The following is a 16,552-nucleotide window of genomic DNA, read 5'->3' on the forward strand; positions in this document are numbered from 1 at the left end:
TGACGATGCTGTATCCACAATGGCTGCGCCCTTTAAAAAGTCGCGGGTGAATGATTCTAAATGCATTTCAGCGCTTTAACCCGAAACGAGTAGTGAGCCAGGTAGTTGTACACGTAGCACAGAGACAAACCGTGTAGAAGAAAAACGTAGCCGAAAAGAACAGCCATGCTGCGAATTTCGACATCGTATTTCTGTTTTTTTGTGGTACTTGGCTTTTTGACTATCAACATTGCATCTGAGATTCCAGGGCATTTGCAGTATTTAGGTTCCCATCGTCCAGCAGAAGGCACAATTGAACACACGGACACATGGCCTGACCCAGAAACGTTTTACAACAACTACATCAAACCTGGAAAACCATTGTTGTTTAAGGGGAAGGCCAAAGAAATACCAGCGTTTAACTTGTGGACCGATGAATATCTTAGGTTGGTTGACTGTTGTCGTTGGCTGTACAGTTCGGTAGGGTCGCTTTGTGTTTTGAAGTTCCATATGGTCTTTTTAGGTTCACTGGTCTTTATTCTTTATCAAACGTCGACACATATTTTCCTGATCTTTTTGAAAGCTCGAAGGTTGACACACAGTCACACCTTCAACATATTTATTACTAAAATTATATTATTACTGAAAATAAAGAGAGGCGATAAATGTCTGGAGATTCTTACATGCCATTTTAATTTTTTAAAAATATTGAAAAGCCATTTTGCACACTGTACACACACACACACACACACACACACACACACACACACTTTTTTTGGCATATGGTACATGTATATGAATGAAACCACTAGGACAGACACCTGAAAAAATGACAAACTTTAAAAAAGGAAGAAAAATGCTATGCAAAATCTATTTGATCTTGGAAGTTCAGGGACTTCATAGACTATTCTCTGAGTAAGTTTTAAAATCTAAGAACTACGGCAATTACTTATTAAAATTAATAAAATTATTTTATTAATTTTAAATATAATTACAAACTGCCATCAGATGAATACCTCTACTTTAGGGGAAAGAACAATGTCAGAAGTAATGATCCAAATTTCCATTTATGCATAGCTGAAGAACACAGGCAAAAGTAGGCTGAAACTCAACATTTAGGGATTTTTTTTTTTCAATATATGATGCGTAAATAATCAGTAGCACCTACTGAAGTTTTACGGCACCTGCAGACCCGCACAGTAAAAAGCTTTTCAGATGTACATTGTCATGGTGGCTAATTTAAAGAACAGCTTTATTTAATCAGGGATTTCTGTGCATTTGAGATGTAAATCTTTTTTTAATCTAAAAGTTATATTTGCTGTCTATTAATATAATTTCTATTTGATGGGCAAAATGTCCTAACAGTATGAAGGTTTGATATTTCTTTGGTTCTGTGCTGTCAAGGTACATTGGTCAAATTCAGATATATTGAAAAGAATTATTTTCGACAATGTAGCTCAGTGGAATACATTTTTCTTCTTTAGATCTTGGTATAGGTCCATCTTTGTTCGACTTATTTTTTGCCTGAGTGAATTGATCTCAAGTTTCTCTAAAGATGATCCCATTCTCATATCCTCTTTCAGTAGAATTGATAAGAGGAGAGTGTAAGGTGGATCTTGATTTCTACAGAACAATAATATGCCTCCTTTAAAACTAGGAAGAATCTTATTGTTTTTCAGGCTAAGGACACATATTATTAGTATTCATTACCCTTATTGCGTGACCTTTAGTATTTGTTAAAGTTGTAATTTATTTATAATTGAAAATTGTCTAAAGGACAGGTTTTATAAGAAAATCAAACATATAAAAAGAAAAAAGAAACACTTGATAAACATTTTAAATGATTAATGGTGCACTGTAGTTGCTTCTCATAAGAAAACAAATTTAGATAGAACTCTTAGAAAAGTGCACCTTCAGAATTCTGTATTGTCTCATTCATTGTTAAAGATTGAAATTATAGATATATTGTTTTCTAATAAGCCTAGGGTTGGTTTATTTCATCCAGGTTACATTATCTCCTTTAGGAAATATGATAAATAATGTTTTTTTCTAGGAAACAGTATGGACACATTAAAGTGGATGTAGAAGAAGGAAAGAAAGAAAATCGATCCCTAGGTGTGCAAGATTTGTCACTGTCATCTTTCGTCAAAGTCTATCGAAAAGCTGACATCTACATGGTTGAGAGTTTGCACAAAGAAATGATGGGTAAGACATAAATATGTGCATTTGATTCTTCTTTTTTATTTTTTCAATTTAACAAGATCAGGTGGAATTTATATTTTCTAGAAGACCTACGTTTTTATGTGATTAAAGTTATTTGTGCAGCTACTGAGACTGGGTTGCAATGAACACAGTCATTTTGAATTAACATTGTGAGGTGCCTGTCAGCAGTGGATATTAGCTGGCTTTAAAAGATGATTGTAAGAATAAAAGGTTCCAAGGTTTTATTTGACATGCTATATGAATGAGTAGTATTAGAAAACTTGTAACAGAAATGACCAATGTTGTTGCAGTGCTGTGAACCATTTTACTGAGGCTACAACATGCATTTTTTCCTAGCATTTGTGGAATGAAGAAAGATCAAAACCTCATTCTAATCAGTGTTGTATTTCAGATGAGTTCCACCTTCCCAAGCCTATCCTGTGTGGAGGGTACACTAGGTTTCTGCAGGATGCTGTGATCTGGTTCAGCAGTGGAGGAACAAAGTCGGTGCTGCATTTTGACAATATTGACAATATTAACTGTCTCATGGATGGATCCAAGGAATTAATATTCATTGATAAGGTATGGTGTTTGGTCATCTTTTAGGATTATTAATAAAGAACCGAAAGTTATTATCAAAAACTGGACAAATAAGATCAAAGTTAGCTGTGGTGTCAGCAATGAAGAAATGTCTCAATGACTTGATATCACCCTGAGGTGTCTTCATGGGTGTTGATCAAGATATGATATGTAATAAATACATAATCTTCTCTCAGAGCTGACACTGCAGATATCAGTTATATTTTAATATAACATGAAAACAGTTGAATACCTTCAGTACAACAGGGCATGGTTAAGCTTTGTAATTGAGAAGAAATTAGTCATTGTTGGCTCCATGACCATTATCTATATCTTGAAATATCTGATATTATAAAGTTTGTTACTGAGGTGGTTTTTATCAAATTTGATGAAAAATTAAAAATTCTGATAAATTATTGGTATATTGTTATCATCAAGTAGGGTAATCATGTAGTATTTCAACATTTTATTGTAATGATGTATTATTGAATTTCTTTCAGAAATATAAAGACTTAGTAGAAAAAGATGGTTTCGTTGAAAAAGGAAGTTACAGCTCAGTAGATATTGAAAAAGTAGACATGGAGAAATTTCCAGGGTTCAGAAATGTTCCCTGGTGGACAGCTAGTATGGAGAAGGGAGACTGTCTATTTATACCTTCTAGATGGTACCATCATGTTTCCTCTGCTGGACCCCGTAATCTTGCCATTAACATCTGGTTCTCCCATCTTCCTAAGTTCAATCAGACGGACTGCAAAGAGAAGGGGGAGCTTCCAGAATCTCTTCCTCTCAACAAATTCACAATTCATTCACTGGACTCCAGTGAGATGAGCAGGTATGTGTTTTTTTCCACGTATTTACAGGTAAACTGTCAAGTGGTGTTTTAAACTTAAATGAAATGATAAGACTGATACAGATGTGCTTTTTAACGTAAATGAGTCATCAATGGGTATGTAATTTTCCTTTTTAGAATGTCATTTGTGGAGATGTTTTCACCCTTTGAAGACAAAGAGGAAATAAGTGTAGAAGAATACATAGCAACCATGAAAAAAGTATATCAGAACTACATTGATCATCAAGAAGTTATGGAGGTGAGTGGTGGCTTGACCCACTGCATTAGGGCATGTTACATTGTCAGCTCAGTTTTCACACATTTGCAGACTGCAATTTTCTCTTTTTACTTTCATGTAATGTGTGTGCCTGCATGTTTATATTTGAACTTGGTTTAGGAGTGAAAATTAAAGGGTCAGACTAAAGGGATAACAACTGTTCATTTTGGCTAAAAAATGAATTTTCCTGGGGTAAACAACAATATCCCATTCTTACTAATACCAATGGCTAATGAATCCATTTCTACATTCAAATTTAGTCCCTACTTTTTTTTTCTAGAAAGTTCACTTTTTTTGTAATGATCTCTTAAGAGATTATTACAGACTATAGCCATCTATGGAGGTCATGGTCGGATGACAAGCACAGATTTTACAATAATTGTTTTAACTGCCATTTTTAGTGTTGAAATAGAGTATATTATATTTCCTTGAGTTGTATGCAATGTTTTTATTGTGAAATATAGATTTCATACGAAGAGTTGTTATCCCTTTAATCATTATTTTTCTCTTCTGTAAATCTTTTCATCTCTTCATGTTCCACGAAAAGGTGTGCCCTCTTAGTTTCTGTTCAACTAAATTTGTAGGAAAAGAAGAACTTAAAGCCAAACTTTTTATGAAGGGAAAATGTGGTAAAAGACTGAGATGTAAGTGTTTATTGCAACTGTAATAGATTAGATCATTGGTATATTTACAGATATTTGGTTTTCTGGATCTTAATCATGACATGGTTCTCCAGTGGGATGAGCTGCTGACTTTTAATATTGATGACTTCATTAAAGAATTTCCCTTTGTTTTTGGAGAAGATGATGGAGATATGGAAGAAGAACCAAAAGATTTTGGAAAACATGAGGAATTGTAGATTTTATATCTGATGAGATTATCATGTTAGACAAGTTAACATTTTTTTTTTATGTACATTGGTAAAATGTTCATTAAGTCTCTATTTTTGTATGATTTAATTTGTGGATATCATGAAAACCCAGTGTTCATATTATTAGGTTCATACTGACTTTAGACTTAAAAGAATATTTAACCAGTATATTTTCCTTCATTTTGGAACATTGTTAATTGTATAAAATATTTTTGGTCCTTTCTTTCATATTATTCAATTCTTTTGTATCAGTGATATTTTACTGCAGCTGAAGTTATTTAACGTATTAATAATTACAGATAATTAAGCAAACTTTCTTTGAGATAGAGAACCTGTTCTTATAGTTTATGTTAAAGTTTTTATTGAATATTAATGGTAAATTTGAACCATATGAATGTTTAGCTTGATACATTATTCAGATAGAGGATTAAGTGGACAAGAAATGTAGAGTTTAATTAATCTGAGAGAATCTTTTTCACAATATATCATTTTTTCATCTGAAAACACCACAAGTGTTAATGTTTTATAATATATATTGAAATATTTGTGCAATATTGTTATTACAGTAAAAAAAGCCTGGTTTGCTACAATGTTTTAACATGTTAACAAAGATTTTATTTTGATAGAGAATGTGATAAAGTTGTTATTACACCTGCAGGTGTAAAGTTATGTAAGCAAGTGTTTGTATTTATTATTAGTTGTTGGTGAACAACGAGACCATTTTTGAACATTCAAGACTGGTTGGGTAGGCATTTTTTTATTAAGAATGATTGTGGTAAATAAAAAGAATTATTTAACAAAAGAAAAATGAAAAAAAGGAAGTTATCAAACTGCTTTTGACAGAAAATATTAATTGGGAAATGGGTTTTTATTTGTGAGGATAAAATGGTGCATAACTGCAATTTATGTTGTTATTCAGAAAATAAAATCCATAAGAAAATACACTTTAACTGTCTAAGTTAATCAATTTCTGAAACCAATTTCAAAGTGCAAATAGCTTAAATAATTGTGGCCAGGTAGCAGTTTAACTTAACAGGAACATTTACCCCTCATTAGCATTTTCTTTAAATTACCAATTTCTATAAAACTATATATGAATAAAGGTCTTAGAAAGTGATGAGGGCTGTGGAGTGGGCAAAGGAGACCAAAGAAGTGAACCTACCGGTGCCTCCCCGTTTTTCTAGTATTAGTACAGGTTAGTGTTAGCCGTAGTATTGGGTTAGTACATGCATATGGGCGAATGTGACCTGTCACCGACCTGTACAAAGTAATGAGGAACGGACTACAGTACAGTTCCTAGCGTGCTACCCCCCACCCCCCCACCCCCATTGCCAATCTACGAAAATATTTGAAAGTAAAATTTCTAAAGTTATGGCCTTTTACGCAGAACAAAAAATTTACCAGACGCACAAACGAGCAGACCGAAATTTTCGCAAGTAGGCCTAACCTCATCTGGCGACACTGACCCGGCGAATTTCACGTGCAGCTTTGTTGACATTTTCTGCAGCAAATTGTATGCTGGTCAACGATTGGTTGATAATAATTTACAAGCATGGATAACAACAGCTCGAGATTCAAGCAACCACAGACATTTCACCGGATACCGGCTGGTTGCATGTAGGCGTTCTTCCTCGACTATTTAATTCAACATGTACGTGATAACACTGTCATAGGTATAAGGCAGTAAGCCCAGAGAATTTTATGCTCAAAGAATTTTTGTTTTAATTATTATTACGGGTTCCCCAGCACACGGCAGACCACTGTCCACAAGCACTACTAGGTACTCAAGGTGTGATGACATTGGGTAATTTGTTGTGTTCTGTCACGTACAGCCGGATACGACATAGCAAGACAGAGATGGGAATGCAATAATAAACCAATAGAAAGAAAATGTTTGTCTTTGTTTTTATAACTTGTTTCTTCTTGTCTGAAAACAATGCGGAAGAGATTCCAGGACATTTGCTGTATCTAGGTTCACATCAGCCAGCAGAGGGGACAATTGAGGTCACTGACACATGGCCTGATCCAGAAACATTTTATAAAACCTATGTTGAACCTGGGAAGCCACTGCTGTTTAAAGGAAAGGCCAAAGGAATACCAGCATATAACCTATGGACCGATGATTATCTCCGGTTGGTACAGTATATATTCAAATTTGTCTCTCTGTAACATTGCTTAAGACATAATTATTAATTCTTTTATGCAGAAACGAAAGTAACATGCAATGAATATGAAGAGATGAACTCCCCTTACTGAAATATTTTGGCAAATAGTTATTGGTGTCACAAAATTTCAATTGCTTCGCTTGATGAAAATGATGCTGAAAATATGAATTTAAATTAAAATCAAGACATCATTAAGTTACCCCCTGTTTGCAGTATGCTCACCTGGTGATTTTGAAGGAGGTTCTTGTCATGTACAGTAATTTCAGAAAAGCAGCATAAGTGTTTTTTAATCTAAACAATTGTAATCTTGCAATTTTAAACTGGGATGTGCAAATGAAATTGATTTGTCTGTTTGATTTCTTTATACATTAGTGTGCTTCATTATTCCTTCAAAACATTTTCTTGAAATTGTTCATTAAAATATTGTCTTCAGTGTGGCGGTTTGTGTTTAGTATGAACCTGATAAAAATATTTTAATTTTAGAAAACAGTATGGGCAACTAGAAGTAGAAGCAGAGGTGGGAAAGAAAGAAGACAGGAGAGGCAATTTAAGAACAATGCTTTTGTCATCATTCCTGGGAAATTACCAGAAGGCGGATATTTACATGGTCCAAAATATGCTTCCAGAAATGATGGGTAGGTCACCCTCTATGGCATTTGATTAAAACAGTTGATTATACTTCCAAAGAGAGTTTTGTCATAATCCAGTATGACAGTACAGTGTACTTATCTTTGACCTTTTTCTTACAGTAATGTGCAATATTAGAAACAATGTTGTGCCAACCAGTAAGTAAATTCTTTTTTTTTTTTTTTTTTGGTATAAGCATATCAAAAAAAGCTTTCTTGACTAAAATGATAAATCCAGATTTGCATCTAAAGCTAAATCACAAACAGAACAGAAATTACTGTGTTTCAGGTGATTTCCACATCCCCAAGCCTATCCTGTGTGGAGGGTACACTAGGTTTCTGCAGGATGCTGTGATCTGGTTCAGCAGTGGAGGAACAAAGTCGGTGCTGCATTTTGACAATATTGACAATATTAACTGTCTTTTAGATGGATCCAAAGAATTGATATTCATTGATAAGGTCAGTTAAATTATTGCCAAACTGATCCCAATACTTATATTTTAAAGGTTAAAGTAAGAGTCATTATCTTGACTTCACTGCAAGGTCATTTGTTAGTCTGGCTGTTGAAACAACTCTGGGTTGTATTAAGGTGTGGGTCTGTATAAAGTTCTGGGACCCATTTGCTATTCTATTTATTATAACAACCTGTATGGTTTTTAAATATATATATTTTTTAACTTTTGTTTTAGAAATATAGCCATTTAGTGGAAAAGGATGGTTTTAAAGAAGACGGTAGTTACAGCACAGTAGATGTTGAAAAAGTAGACATGGAAAAATTTCCAGGGTTCAGAAATGTGCCCTGGTGGACAGCTAGTATGGAGAAGGGAGACTGTCTTTTTATACCTTCTAGATGGTACCATCATGTTTCCTCTGCTGGCCCCCGTAATCTTGCCATCAACATCTGGTTCTCCCATCTTCCTAAGTTCAATCAGACGGACTGCAAAGAGAAGGGGGAGCTTCCAGAATCTCTTCCTCTCAACAAGTTCACAATTCATTCACTTGACTCCAATGAGCAGCCTAGGTAGTCATGCACCAGCTCCTCCTCTTTTGATATATTTAAATAGGGATGAATAATGCATTGATCAGTGTGCCTCATAGTACTATTTTTCATGCTTTTTATCTCTGTGATGATAAAAGCATGCCAGGATTTTTTTAAATGTAGATGGTTGATCTAATGCCACTAAGAGGTTTTCAGATGTTAAAATAAAGTAAAATTTTAACCATGGCAAAATGACACCTGATTATGTTGTTTATTAATAATGCTTTTGTTGCATTCTGCTGCATGTTAAAATTATTTTTGTGTATGGTCTTTTAGGTCTGAGTTCTTAGAAATTTTCCATCCATTTGAAGAACGAGATACAATCAGTGTGGAAGAATATATGGATGCTGTGCGGGCTGCATACGATGTCAATAATCAAGAACTGATGGACGTAGGAATTTATGTTACTTTATAAGCAATAAAACAACTGAAAATGATGACACTATATATATTGTCTTGTTTTTAGCTTACTTTAAAAAAACTACTATTAACAGTTTTGAAAGATTTAATATATTTGTGTTAAATTGGCATTCATAGTCATTTTGTACAAATAATAGTATAGTACAAATACCACTAACTGGTATCATCATTATGGAAACACCCCACTTTTATAAAGAGTAAACATTGCTTTTAAATGAGTATTAAAATACATGAAGTTAAAGCTTAAGAAAAGAAAATGTTCATCAAAATGACAGACAAAAATAGCAGGCAGGTGCAAAATGTATGCGGCAAGTTGGACATCTTAATGTGACATTGCTATTTATCAATTTGCAGATGTTTGGGTTCCTGGATATAAATCATGACATGACTCTCGACTGGGAGGAGTTGTTCACATTTGACATTGATAAGTTTATCATGGAATTCCCATTCCTGTTTAACATGACTGAAGAAGAGGAGACACAAGGACCTTTGCATCATGAAGAATTATAAACATATTAGGTTGTGTGACTGAATGCCAACAGGAAAAGAAGGGCAAGCAATTAAGTTAACAGGTCATCTGGCTATCTACATGAAAGATGCAGAAGTTTGGATCTAATCCAGACTTGTATTTTCAAAATATAACATAAGTGCTGATATCAAGGTGCCATAGTAATTGAAAACATGCTCGAATGGCACTCCTTGTAAACAAACTTTAAAAGAGTCAAAATAACAATTTGTAGTGAATGAGATTTGTATAATGTAAGTCACTGACTGTTTATGGTCTTATTAAAGTTATTTGAGTTCACAGGCAGCAATCAGCATGTTATATAAGCTTTCTGTATTATCAGATTACCTGAACATCTTTGTGTAAATGACCTTGTGCATCACCTACTGTCTCATTTTAGGCTATCGTAGTTGTTTCCCATTCCAATAAAGCAGTTACTGCAGGTGTCATGAACAGAGCTTAAAGTGTTTTATTTTTTAAATCTATTTATTTATTTATTTAAATAATCTGTCAAAAAAAAGAAAATGAAGAAAAGTGATTTGATAATTAAATACTTGGCACATAAAAATATATTTGCTTCAAATGAGGATGAAAAATAAAAACTCATCAACTTAAATCAAGTTTTCTTTGTATCTCACATAAAATCTCTGCATAGATGCCAGACAGAATTTTAACTTCAACAGTAGGAATGATCACTGATATTATCTGAACCTGCCACAGAAAATTTGGTTTTAATGTTTTTAAACTAATGTGCTCACGGTGCAGATACATCAACCTTTACTGGCACTACCTTTCTCTGCAGGCCCTTGATAAAGGAAAACATCTTGTTGCATGCTATAATCAGTTATGAGGAGGGAGGCTGCAGACGGAAGAATCACTTTTGTCACCTTTGGTGAGCAAAACTAAAGAACATTGCAAAAAAAAAAAAGGGTCGCATCAAAAAGGTTAAATCCACCTACATTGTGAACACAACTTCAGTTTGAGAAAAATTAATCTCTCTGTCTTGACAAAAGAGTTGGTGACTCGAAATACACTGTGCCACCAAAATATTACTACTCTACCATCCTTCACTGAAATCACAGCAAATCTTGAAAGAACTTCGCCTTGAAAGTTCAAGTATAGTAGCTCAGCAATCTACATAATTTTCATAAAATATAGACAAAATTTGATATTTTTTCACTGAAGTGGACTGCAGCAATATTTATAACAAAAAAAAAATGAAACTGCTGTACAACTTAACTAACTCTAACACATAACTTGTACTTGTGCCAAAAAGAACTGATATAATCCTCAGAACTTGGCTCAGAATTAGTGGTCCCAGTAAACTGATTTATCCGAATTCTTTCCACAATACAGAAGTTCACTTGTAATATTTGACAAGTTTCCAATGTCTAGAGACATCCAAGATCATCCTCCATTTAGTCACCATCCCCCTATATAGTCTTTTTCTGTTTACTAGACATGATATCTCTGCCATGTTTTCACCGTGGTGTATGTTTGTTACCCTGAAACAAAATCTCATAGTCAATTTCTCTCATATGATGTATCTTGCACTCATACTAAATTAACATCTACGACAGAGAGCACATATTAGGACTGAATTACTGTAACAATCAATCTTTTTTGCGCATTTTGTTGATAAAATCTGTGGAAAATAATTTAAACAAAAAGTTGCAGAGCATACTAAACAATTATATAAGTAAAACACTAAGTGGACAAAATGTCACATTACATAAAAAATTGCTTTAAAGCATGGTGTTCAAAGGCATGGTACCAATGGAGAATGTACATTTTTTAAAGCAATCTTGAAACTCACCTTAAGCTTGTCCAGCTCTGACTTATAAGCATGGACCTTGGAACGTTCTTTTTCTAAATCTGCCCTTAATTCTGTCACCTACAATGAAAAAAAAACTGGTTGTGAAACTTAACATGTCTTTGATTATTTTACACTGAATGACAACTACAAAGGATTTGACTATAAATCTAAGAAAGCTATTACAGTAAAAAAAAAAATCTACTTTCAAGAATGGTCAAGTTGATACAGTTTACCATATTTGCCAACTGAAAGATGATCAAGTATAGCATCATACCTCTTCTGTTAGTTCATCTTTGACTTGAGTTAGCTGGTCAAGTTGGACTAGAATCTCAGCTTTGCCTTTCACTACAATGCAAATTATTTTAAAATCAAGATCAATTAAAATTGCCAGACACAATTGCACCCCACCTCCAAATAAGGGTTGTGTATTAAGTATGAACAGTAATCTCATTTTGTATATGCAAACATTTTGGCTAAGAATAATATAAAACTAACTATTGATGTATCCTAACAATCCATATGGCACAGTCAGTGCTTATTTACTTACTTTCTCCTTGACCCAAGATGTGGCATAATTGTTTATTCCTCTTTTTTACTTGCTTAAGTTCATCCTGTAAACAATTTGTAATTATTTAATTCTTTAACAAATAAATACAAAGCACCCTGCAATAATATTTAATTTTAAAGAACTTAATACTTAGATTTCTTCTCCATTTCACTGACAGAGAACTTTTTGATCTCACGCTACATGCACATTTTTAACAAGATAATTTATTTGATGCACAAAGTAGTAAATTTATACTAGTGACTAGAAACATTATAAGTCTGAATTGGACAAAGCATTAACAGCAATATACAACATAACCTACTTCATAGTTTTGTATGGTCGCCTTTAACTTCATGATTTCTTTGTCCTTGCTCTCCAGTTCATCTTGATATTTGGCAGATATGGCATTTTCTACAGCATATTGCTAAAATAAGAGAAAATAAAACCCTTTTATTACATATAGCACAGAATACATATATCCAGGTATTTGAGTTCTGATAAAACACAAAATCTACCGCTGATGACAATGCAAACATAATAAAGACCACTGAGGTAACCAATGGTTTTTCAGGAGTATATCATGTCATTAATCACACAACAAACAACATGGTGGATTACAGCACTGCTGCAACTTTTATGTTATCCTACAGGACACGGACATTCAGGTTGAAATTATAAAGTAAAACAATTTTTGACTTGCACTCAATCTGTTGTTTTGCAGACCTCACAAAAGAATAAATCTTCTGCTCTGCCTTGGTCCATAAGACTTTTCTGAGGTCTGCAAAACAACATATTGATGTCAGCCGAGGTCAATACTTATATAATATTAGATTCTCCTTCTGAAAAGAACACTAGAATTGCCCTGGTACTGTTATAAAAAAAATTAATGCAAAAGTGACATATAAGCACAAATAATGTTAAAAGAAACTGCTACTGTCTGGATTTCAACATATTTCTAATCTGGCTTCATGAACAAACCTTTTTATATTCCTCTTGTATCTTCTCCTTCCTGATGATGTTCCCTGCATCTTGCTCTACTTTATCAAAAAATTTTCTCTCTTCTTCAACTGCTACTGGTGGTGTTTTCACACTGGTGGCCAGGGGTATAGGAATATCTTCTATTTCTTCTAATGCTAGTGGAAGGCATAAAATGTAAGTAAAGATTCATGGGAGAACAAAAACATCAGGGATTGTCTTCTGGGTCTTCCAAAAGACAATAGATAATCCTTTTGGAAAATACTTTATAAAGAAAATGCATCATGTGCTTTCTGTATTGATTTAGATACATGGCTAGATGAAAATTACACAGCATTTATAGTTCTAAAAAAACTTACAACAATTGCATTTGCACTGAAACATTGTAAGGACTGATTTCATTGGGAAAGTTGCATAAATTCAGATTCAGATTTAACTAAATAAGTTAGTTATCAACCAACTGGTTTATAGTCTTCCCCCCTCTCTATCCACTATTTTGTCCTCAATAAAAAACTCTCATTCTTAATAATTCATTTAAAGAAGGTAGAAGTAGGGTACAAATAATTTTCTTATCCTTTTTTCATTAGATATATGTAGAGAAATATGTTTTATGGGAGTGGGTCAATATTTCTCATCTAAATAGTCCTTACACTCTGGATTAGGTTGCCATCTTCTGCTGACTGTCTTTTGGGAGGTTTTCCCATATGCCCTGATGCAATACAACATGACTAGACAAACCTGAGAATGATGTTTTCCCATTGATATGTTCCCCTCCTCCTCCTCTAGATCTGTTAAACTCTTCAAGTGTCATTACTGGTTGAATATTGGCTCTCTTCTTTTTCTTAGGTTTGTTATTCTGGCCTTTGTCTGTATCTCCTACTCCATCTGTGGCTCTAAGAAACTAAAGAAACAGACTTTAATGGTTAAGGTCCAGTATGCTTACTCAATCTTTCTTGATATAACACCTTTCAGTTGGTGGTTTGATTATGATAAGCTCAACATTGGTAGCATATAACCTTTCCTGTTTCCAGCACACCAACAAATGTTGTAAGTGTCTCAAATGTCACTGGAAACACGCCATATAACTTGTACATAAAACTAACCTCATAAACGAAATTTCAGACTTGAACTCATAGCCAGGTCAGAAAAAATCTATCAGACATTAAACCCATACACGTAACTAGAGTGTGCCAATCATTAAAGCATAAAATTGATACAATTCCCTACATTTTAATCAGTAAAAGCATGTTTTAGTACTTACTTCTTTTTTTGCCTCAAATTCCAATCTGCTTTGAAGTAATGCTTCTTGAAGTTCTTTCTCATATGTCTCTGCTGCGAACTGTACAGAAAAAAAAAAAAGATGCAAATATGTTTAGAGTAAACAGAAGTTATGCCGTTTCCAATATCCATACACTCATCTCTACAACCAATTCAACCATTTTGTAATTAAAAATCATATTTTCATCAAATTGAATTACAAACCTGCCTATCAAATTTCAAAATGAACATGAATTACCTTGAAAATCTTGTATCCCCATCATATTTTCTTCTCTTCCCACAACTGAGGCCTGGACCCTATCTTTTCATTCTTATTTCTCCACTCCCCTACCTCTCATTGATTCTTCTACCCTGGACTTCCACTTGAGGAACTTTTTACTCCTCCAACGACCCCCCCTCCCCCTTTGCTCCCACTCAGACTGTGCCTCCTTATGTTCATCTCCCACCCATACACATACTCCCAGTACACACTTTAAAACCTAACCTCTTCATCCTTATTCCTCCACTCTTCCCACTGTCTAATCGGGGCTGCTGATACATGGTGTTGCTGGTGCTGTTGAGGTTTGTGCTTGCCTGCTCCACCACCAAAAGCTAGATTACGGAGCTGAAATTGTATAACAGAATATACTCATCATTTCACCAGTGAATATTTGTGTGTATAAAATATGTTGTTGTTGCTTTTTGAAAAATGCCTGTAAAAGTACAATTCAAATATGTATTATGACTGCTTAAATAGAACATTTCACAAGATCTGATATAGTCCTAATATACACATCAAAAACAATGTACACATGCAACATACAAAAACAACCATACACATTGCTAACATGCACATTATTATACTTACTCAATAAAAAGGGCCATGGTGTCTAAACATGCCAATAGCTGACATATTGCATTGAAGGTGTTCATACTATAATATTACATGTCAACAAAATGTTTCGAAACATTACATGCTGTTTTCTCCCCTTTTAAGCTACTTCTTGTCATTTTCTCTCCCACTGAACATAAAAAAAACATAGCTAATGCCATGTTTAGGATTGTAGGGCTGAACAAATAAAATGGATATCTAAATCTTTTTAGTTTAATCAGAATCTTTTCGAATCCAAAAGAAAATATGTAATTCATTAAACATTTCCATAACATTCAGATGGCTTACAGTAACTAAAGACACATGTACAGCACTTAAGGCAAGTTTTTAAACTACATTCGTGAAAAAAAAAACAATCTTCAATGCCACAATAGGTAATAATATTGTAAATTTTGAATTGTAAGCTGTTAAAATTATTCAACTTTACCACAAGAGTTATCAAGTTTCCTATCACGTCTACCAAATGGATTATGACATGAATGCATATCTAAAGAGACATCCAGAACCAGTTACCTAAAGTTTGAGATAAAGTCAATTAAGTAGGCTAATCGACTGCACACAACTATGTAACTTGGAGTGAACTAGTAGGCTGGTTAGTTTAAAAACAACATGGAACCTAATGCAACACCCAATATCTTACTGCATTGGTTTTGATATAGTTTTAGTAGATGTTATATACTCAGACCATTCTAGTAATCAGACAATAAAATTCAATAGACTAAGAGCAGAGTCTGAATACAAAGTTCTTATCATTAAGCACTCTGTATCAAAGTCTGAATAATGGTACTCCAGCACTTATGCATATTTTTTACTACATGTGCAGTGCTCAAGCATAGAGTAAATTATTCTGACTTATTGCCAACTAGCACTGGATGCTCTCCTTGGTAAATCACCCTGTTCATGTGTCTTTAATAAGAAAAAAAATATTTTCTATAATTTACCCTTGAAAACATTGTATCCTTCTGCATGCAAAACGAAAAAAACTAATGAGCAAAGCAAGGCCTTCATGTATGATAATGCCACCATTGCAATAACAAATAGAACCTTTAGGCACAAAGTATCTGCGCAAGGATTATATTTGACTGTAATATGGTTTATTTTTTCATATATGAGAGACAATATTGAAGACAAAGAGAGCGAATAAGAAGTGCTTTCACAACAATATCTGTAAACAAAGATAAATTTCATTTGAATAATGATTTGGATCTGAATCTGCCAGACACAATGACTGTGTCGTCGAATACCTCGTCGGTTTCAGCTTTAGATGTGTCATTCTTCTTCTTTTTCTTCTGTTTTTTCTTTGCATTTGCTGTTTGTGTTTGATTTTGTGACTTTCCACTCTGGGGTTTTCTTTGATTTTCTGTTCCATCGCTGTCTTCGTCATCTTCTACTTTGAGCAGCGAGAAACGTGACGATACTGCTAAGGCCATAGTTTAGACTCTATCATGGGAGGGCAGCACCTGCACTGGACCTTGGCATAATTTTTCAAGAAAGGTGAAAAAAGTTAGATTATTTCAAGACCATATTTGGAAACTAAAAGAATCAAATGCCCAGTTTTCTGTGATCTACTGCA

General features: G+C 33.9%; 3 protein-coding genes across 3 annotated transcripts; 2 read left to right on the plus strand and 1 right to left on the minus strand.

Annotated features, from left to right (window-relative positions):
* Positions 1 to 2: 2 nt before the first annotated feature.
* LOC106154816 (bifunctional peptidase and (3S)-lysyl hydroxylase JMJD7) lies at positions 3 to 5,681 on the plus strand. Its single transcript, XM_013529319.2, has 6 exons — positions 3 to 425; positions 2,033 to 2,184; positions 2,594 to 2,763; positions 3,261 to 3,592; positions 3,728 to 3,848; positions 4,561 to 5,681. Exons 1-6 carry the CDS (start codon positions 166 to 168, stop codon positions 4,723 to 4,725), a joined length of 1,200 nt encoding a protein of 399 aa, XP_013384773.2. The 5' UTR covers positions 3 to 165; the 3' UTR covers positions 4,726 to 5,681.
* Positions 5,682 to 6,269: 588 nt separating this feature from the next.
* Positions 6,270 to 9,945, plus strand: LOC106154827 (bifunctional peptidase and arginyl-hydroxylase JMJD5). Its single transcript, XM_013529331.2, has 6 exons — positions 6,270 to 6,869; positions 7,386 to 7,537; positions 7,818 to 7,987; positions 8,218 to 8,549; positions 8,844 to 8,958; positions 9,342 to 9,945. The coding sequence occupies exons 1-6, from the start codon at positions 6,628 to 6,630 to the stop codon at positions 9,495 to 9,497; spliced, it is 1,167 nt and encodes a 388-aa protein (XP_013384785.1). The 5' UTR covers positions 6,270 to 6,627; the 3' UTR covers positions 9,498 to 9,945.
* Positions 9,946 to 10,043: 98 nt separating this feature from the next.
* On the minus strand, positions 10,044 to 16,446 carry LOC106154832 (G kinase-anchoring protein 1-A). The gene is made up of 10 exons (XM_013529344.2): positions 16,224 to 16,446; positions 14,593 to 14,712; positions 14,092 to 14,169; positions 13,569 to 13,731; positions 12,834 to 12,988; positions 12,178 to 12,279; positions 11,856 to 11,919; positions 11,583 to 11,653; positions 11,309 to 11,386; positions 10,044 to 10,997 (listed from the first exon to the last, which is right to left on the minus strand). The coding sequence occupies exons 1-10, from the start codon at positions 16,407 to 16,409 to the stop codon at positions 10,974 to 10,976; spliced, it is 1,041 nt and encodes a 346-aa protein (XP_013384798.1). The 5' UTR covers positions 16,410 to 16,446; the 3' UTR covers positions 10,044 to 10,973.
* Positions 16,447 to 16,552: the final 106 nt, after the last annotated feature.

Source organism: Lingula anatina, chromosome 1, assembly GCF_051362555.1.
Source record: "Lingula anatina isolate TDL-2025a chromosome 1, LinAna3.0, whole genome shotgun sequence".
In the NCBI taxonomy this organism is placed as follows: domain Eukaryota; kingdom Metazoa; phylum Brachiopoda; class Lingulata; order Lingulida; family Lingulidae; genus Lingula; species Lingula anatina.

Coding starts and splice junctions, on each gene's coding strand:
- LOC106154816 (XM_013529319.2), top strand. CDS start 166: ATGCTGCGAATTTCGACATCGTATTTCTGTTTTTTTGTGGTACTTGGC. Junction 2,764..3,260: donor AATTAATATTCATTGATAAG/GTATGGTGTTTG, acceptor AATTTCTTTCAG/AAATATAAAGACTTAGTAGA. Junction 3,593..3,727: donor GACTCCAGTGAGATGAGCAG/GTATGTGTTTTT, acceptor TTTCCTTTTTAG/AATGTCATTTGTGGAGATGT.
- LOC106154827 (XM_013529331.2), top strand. CDS start 6,628: ATGTTTGTCTTTGTTTTTATAACTTGTTTCTTCTTGTCTGAAAACAAT. Junction 7,988..8,217: donor AATTGATATTCATTGATAAG/GTCAGTTAAATT, acceptor CTTTTGTTTTAG/AAATATAGCCATTTAGTGGA. Junction 8,959..9,341: donor ATAATCAAGAACTGATGGAC/GTAGGAATTTAT, acceptor ATCAATTTGCAG/ATGTTTGGGTTCCTGGATAT.
- LOC106154832 (XM_013529344.2), bottom strand. CDS start 16,409: ATGGCCTTAGCAGTATCGTCACGTTTCTCGCTGCTCAAAGTAGAAGAT. Junction 13,732..14,091: donor AATTTGAGGCAAAAAAAGAA/GTAAGTACTAAA, acceptor CTGTTTCTTTAG/TTTCTTAGAGCCACAGATGG. Junction 12,989..13,568: donor TGGGAAAACATCATTCTCAG/GTTTGTCTAGTC, acceptor GCCTTCCACTAG/CATTAGAAGAAATAGAAGAT.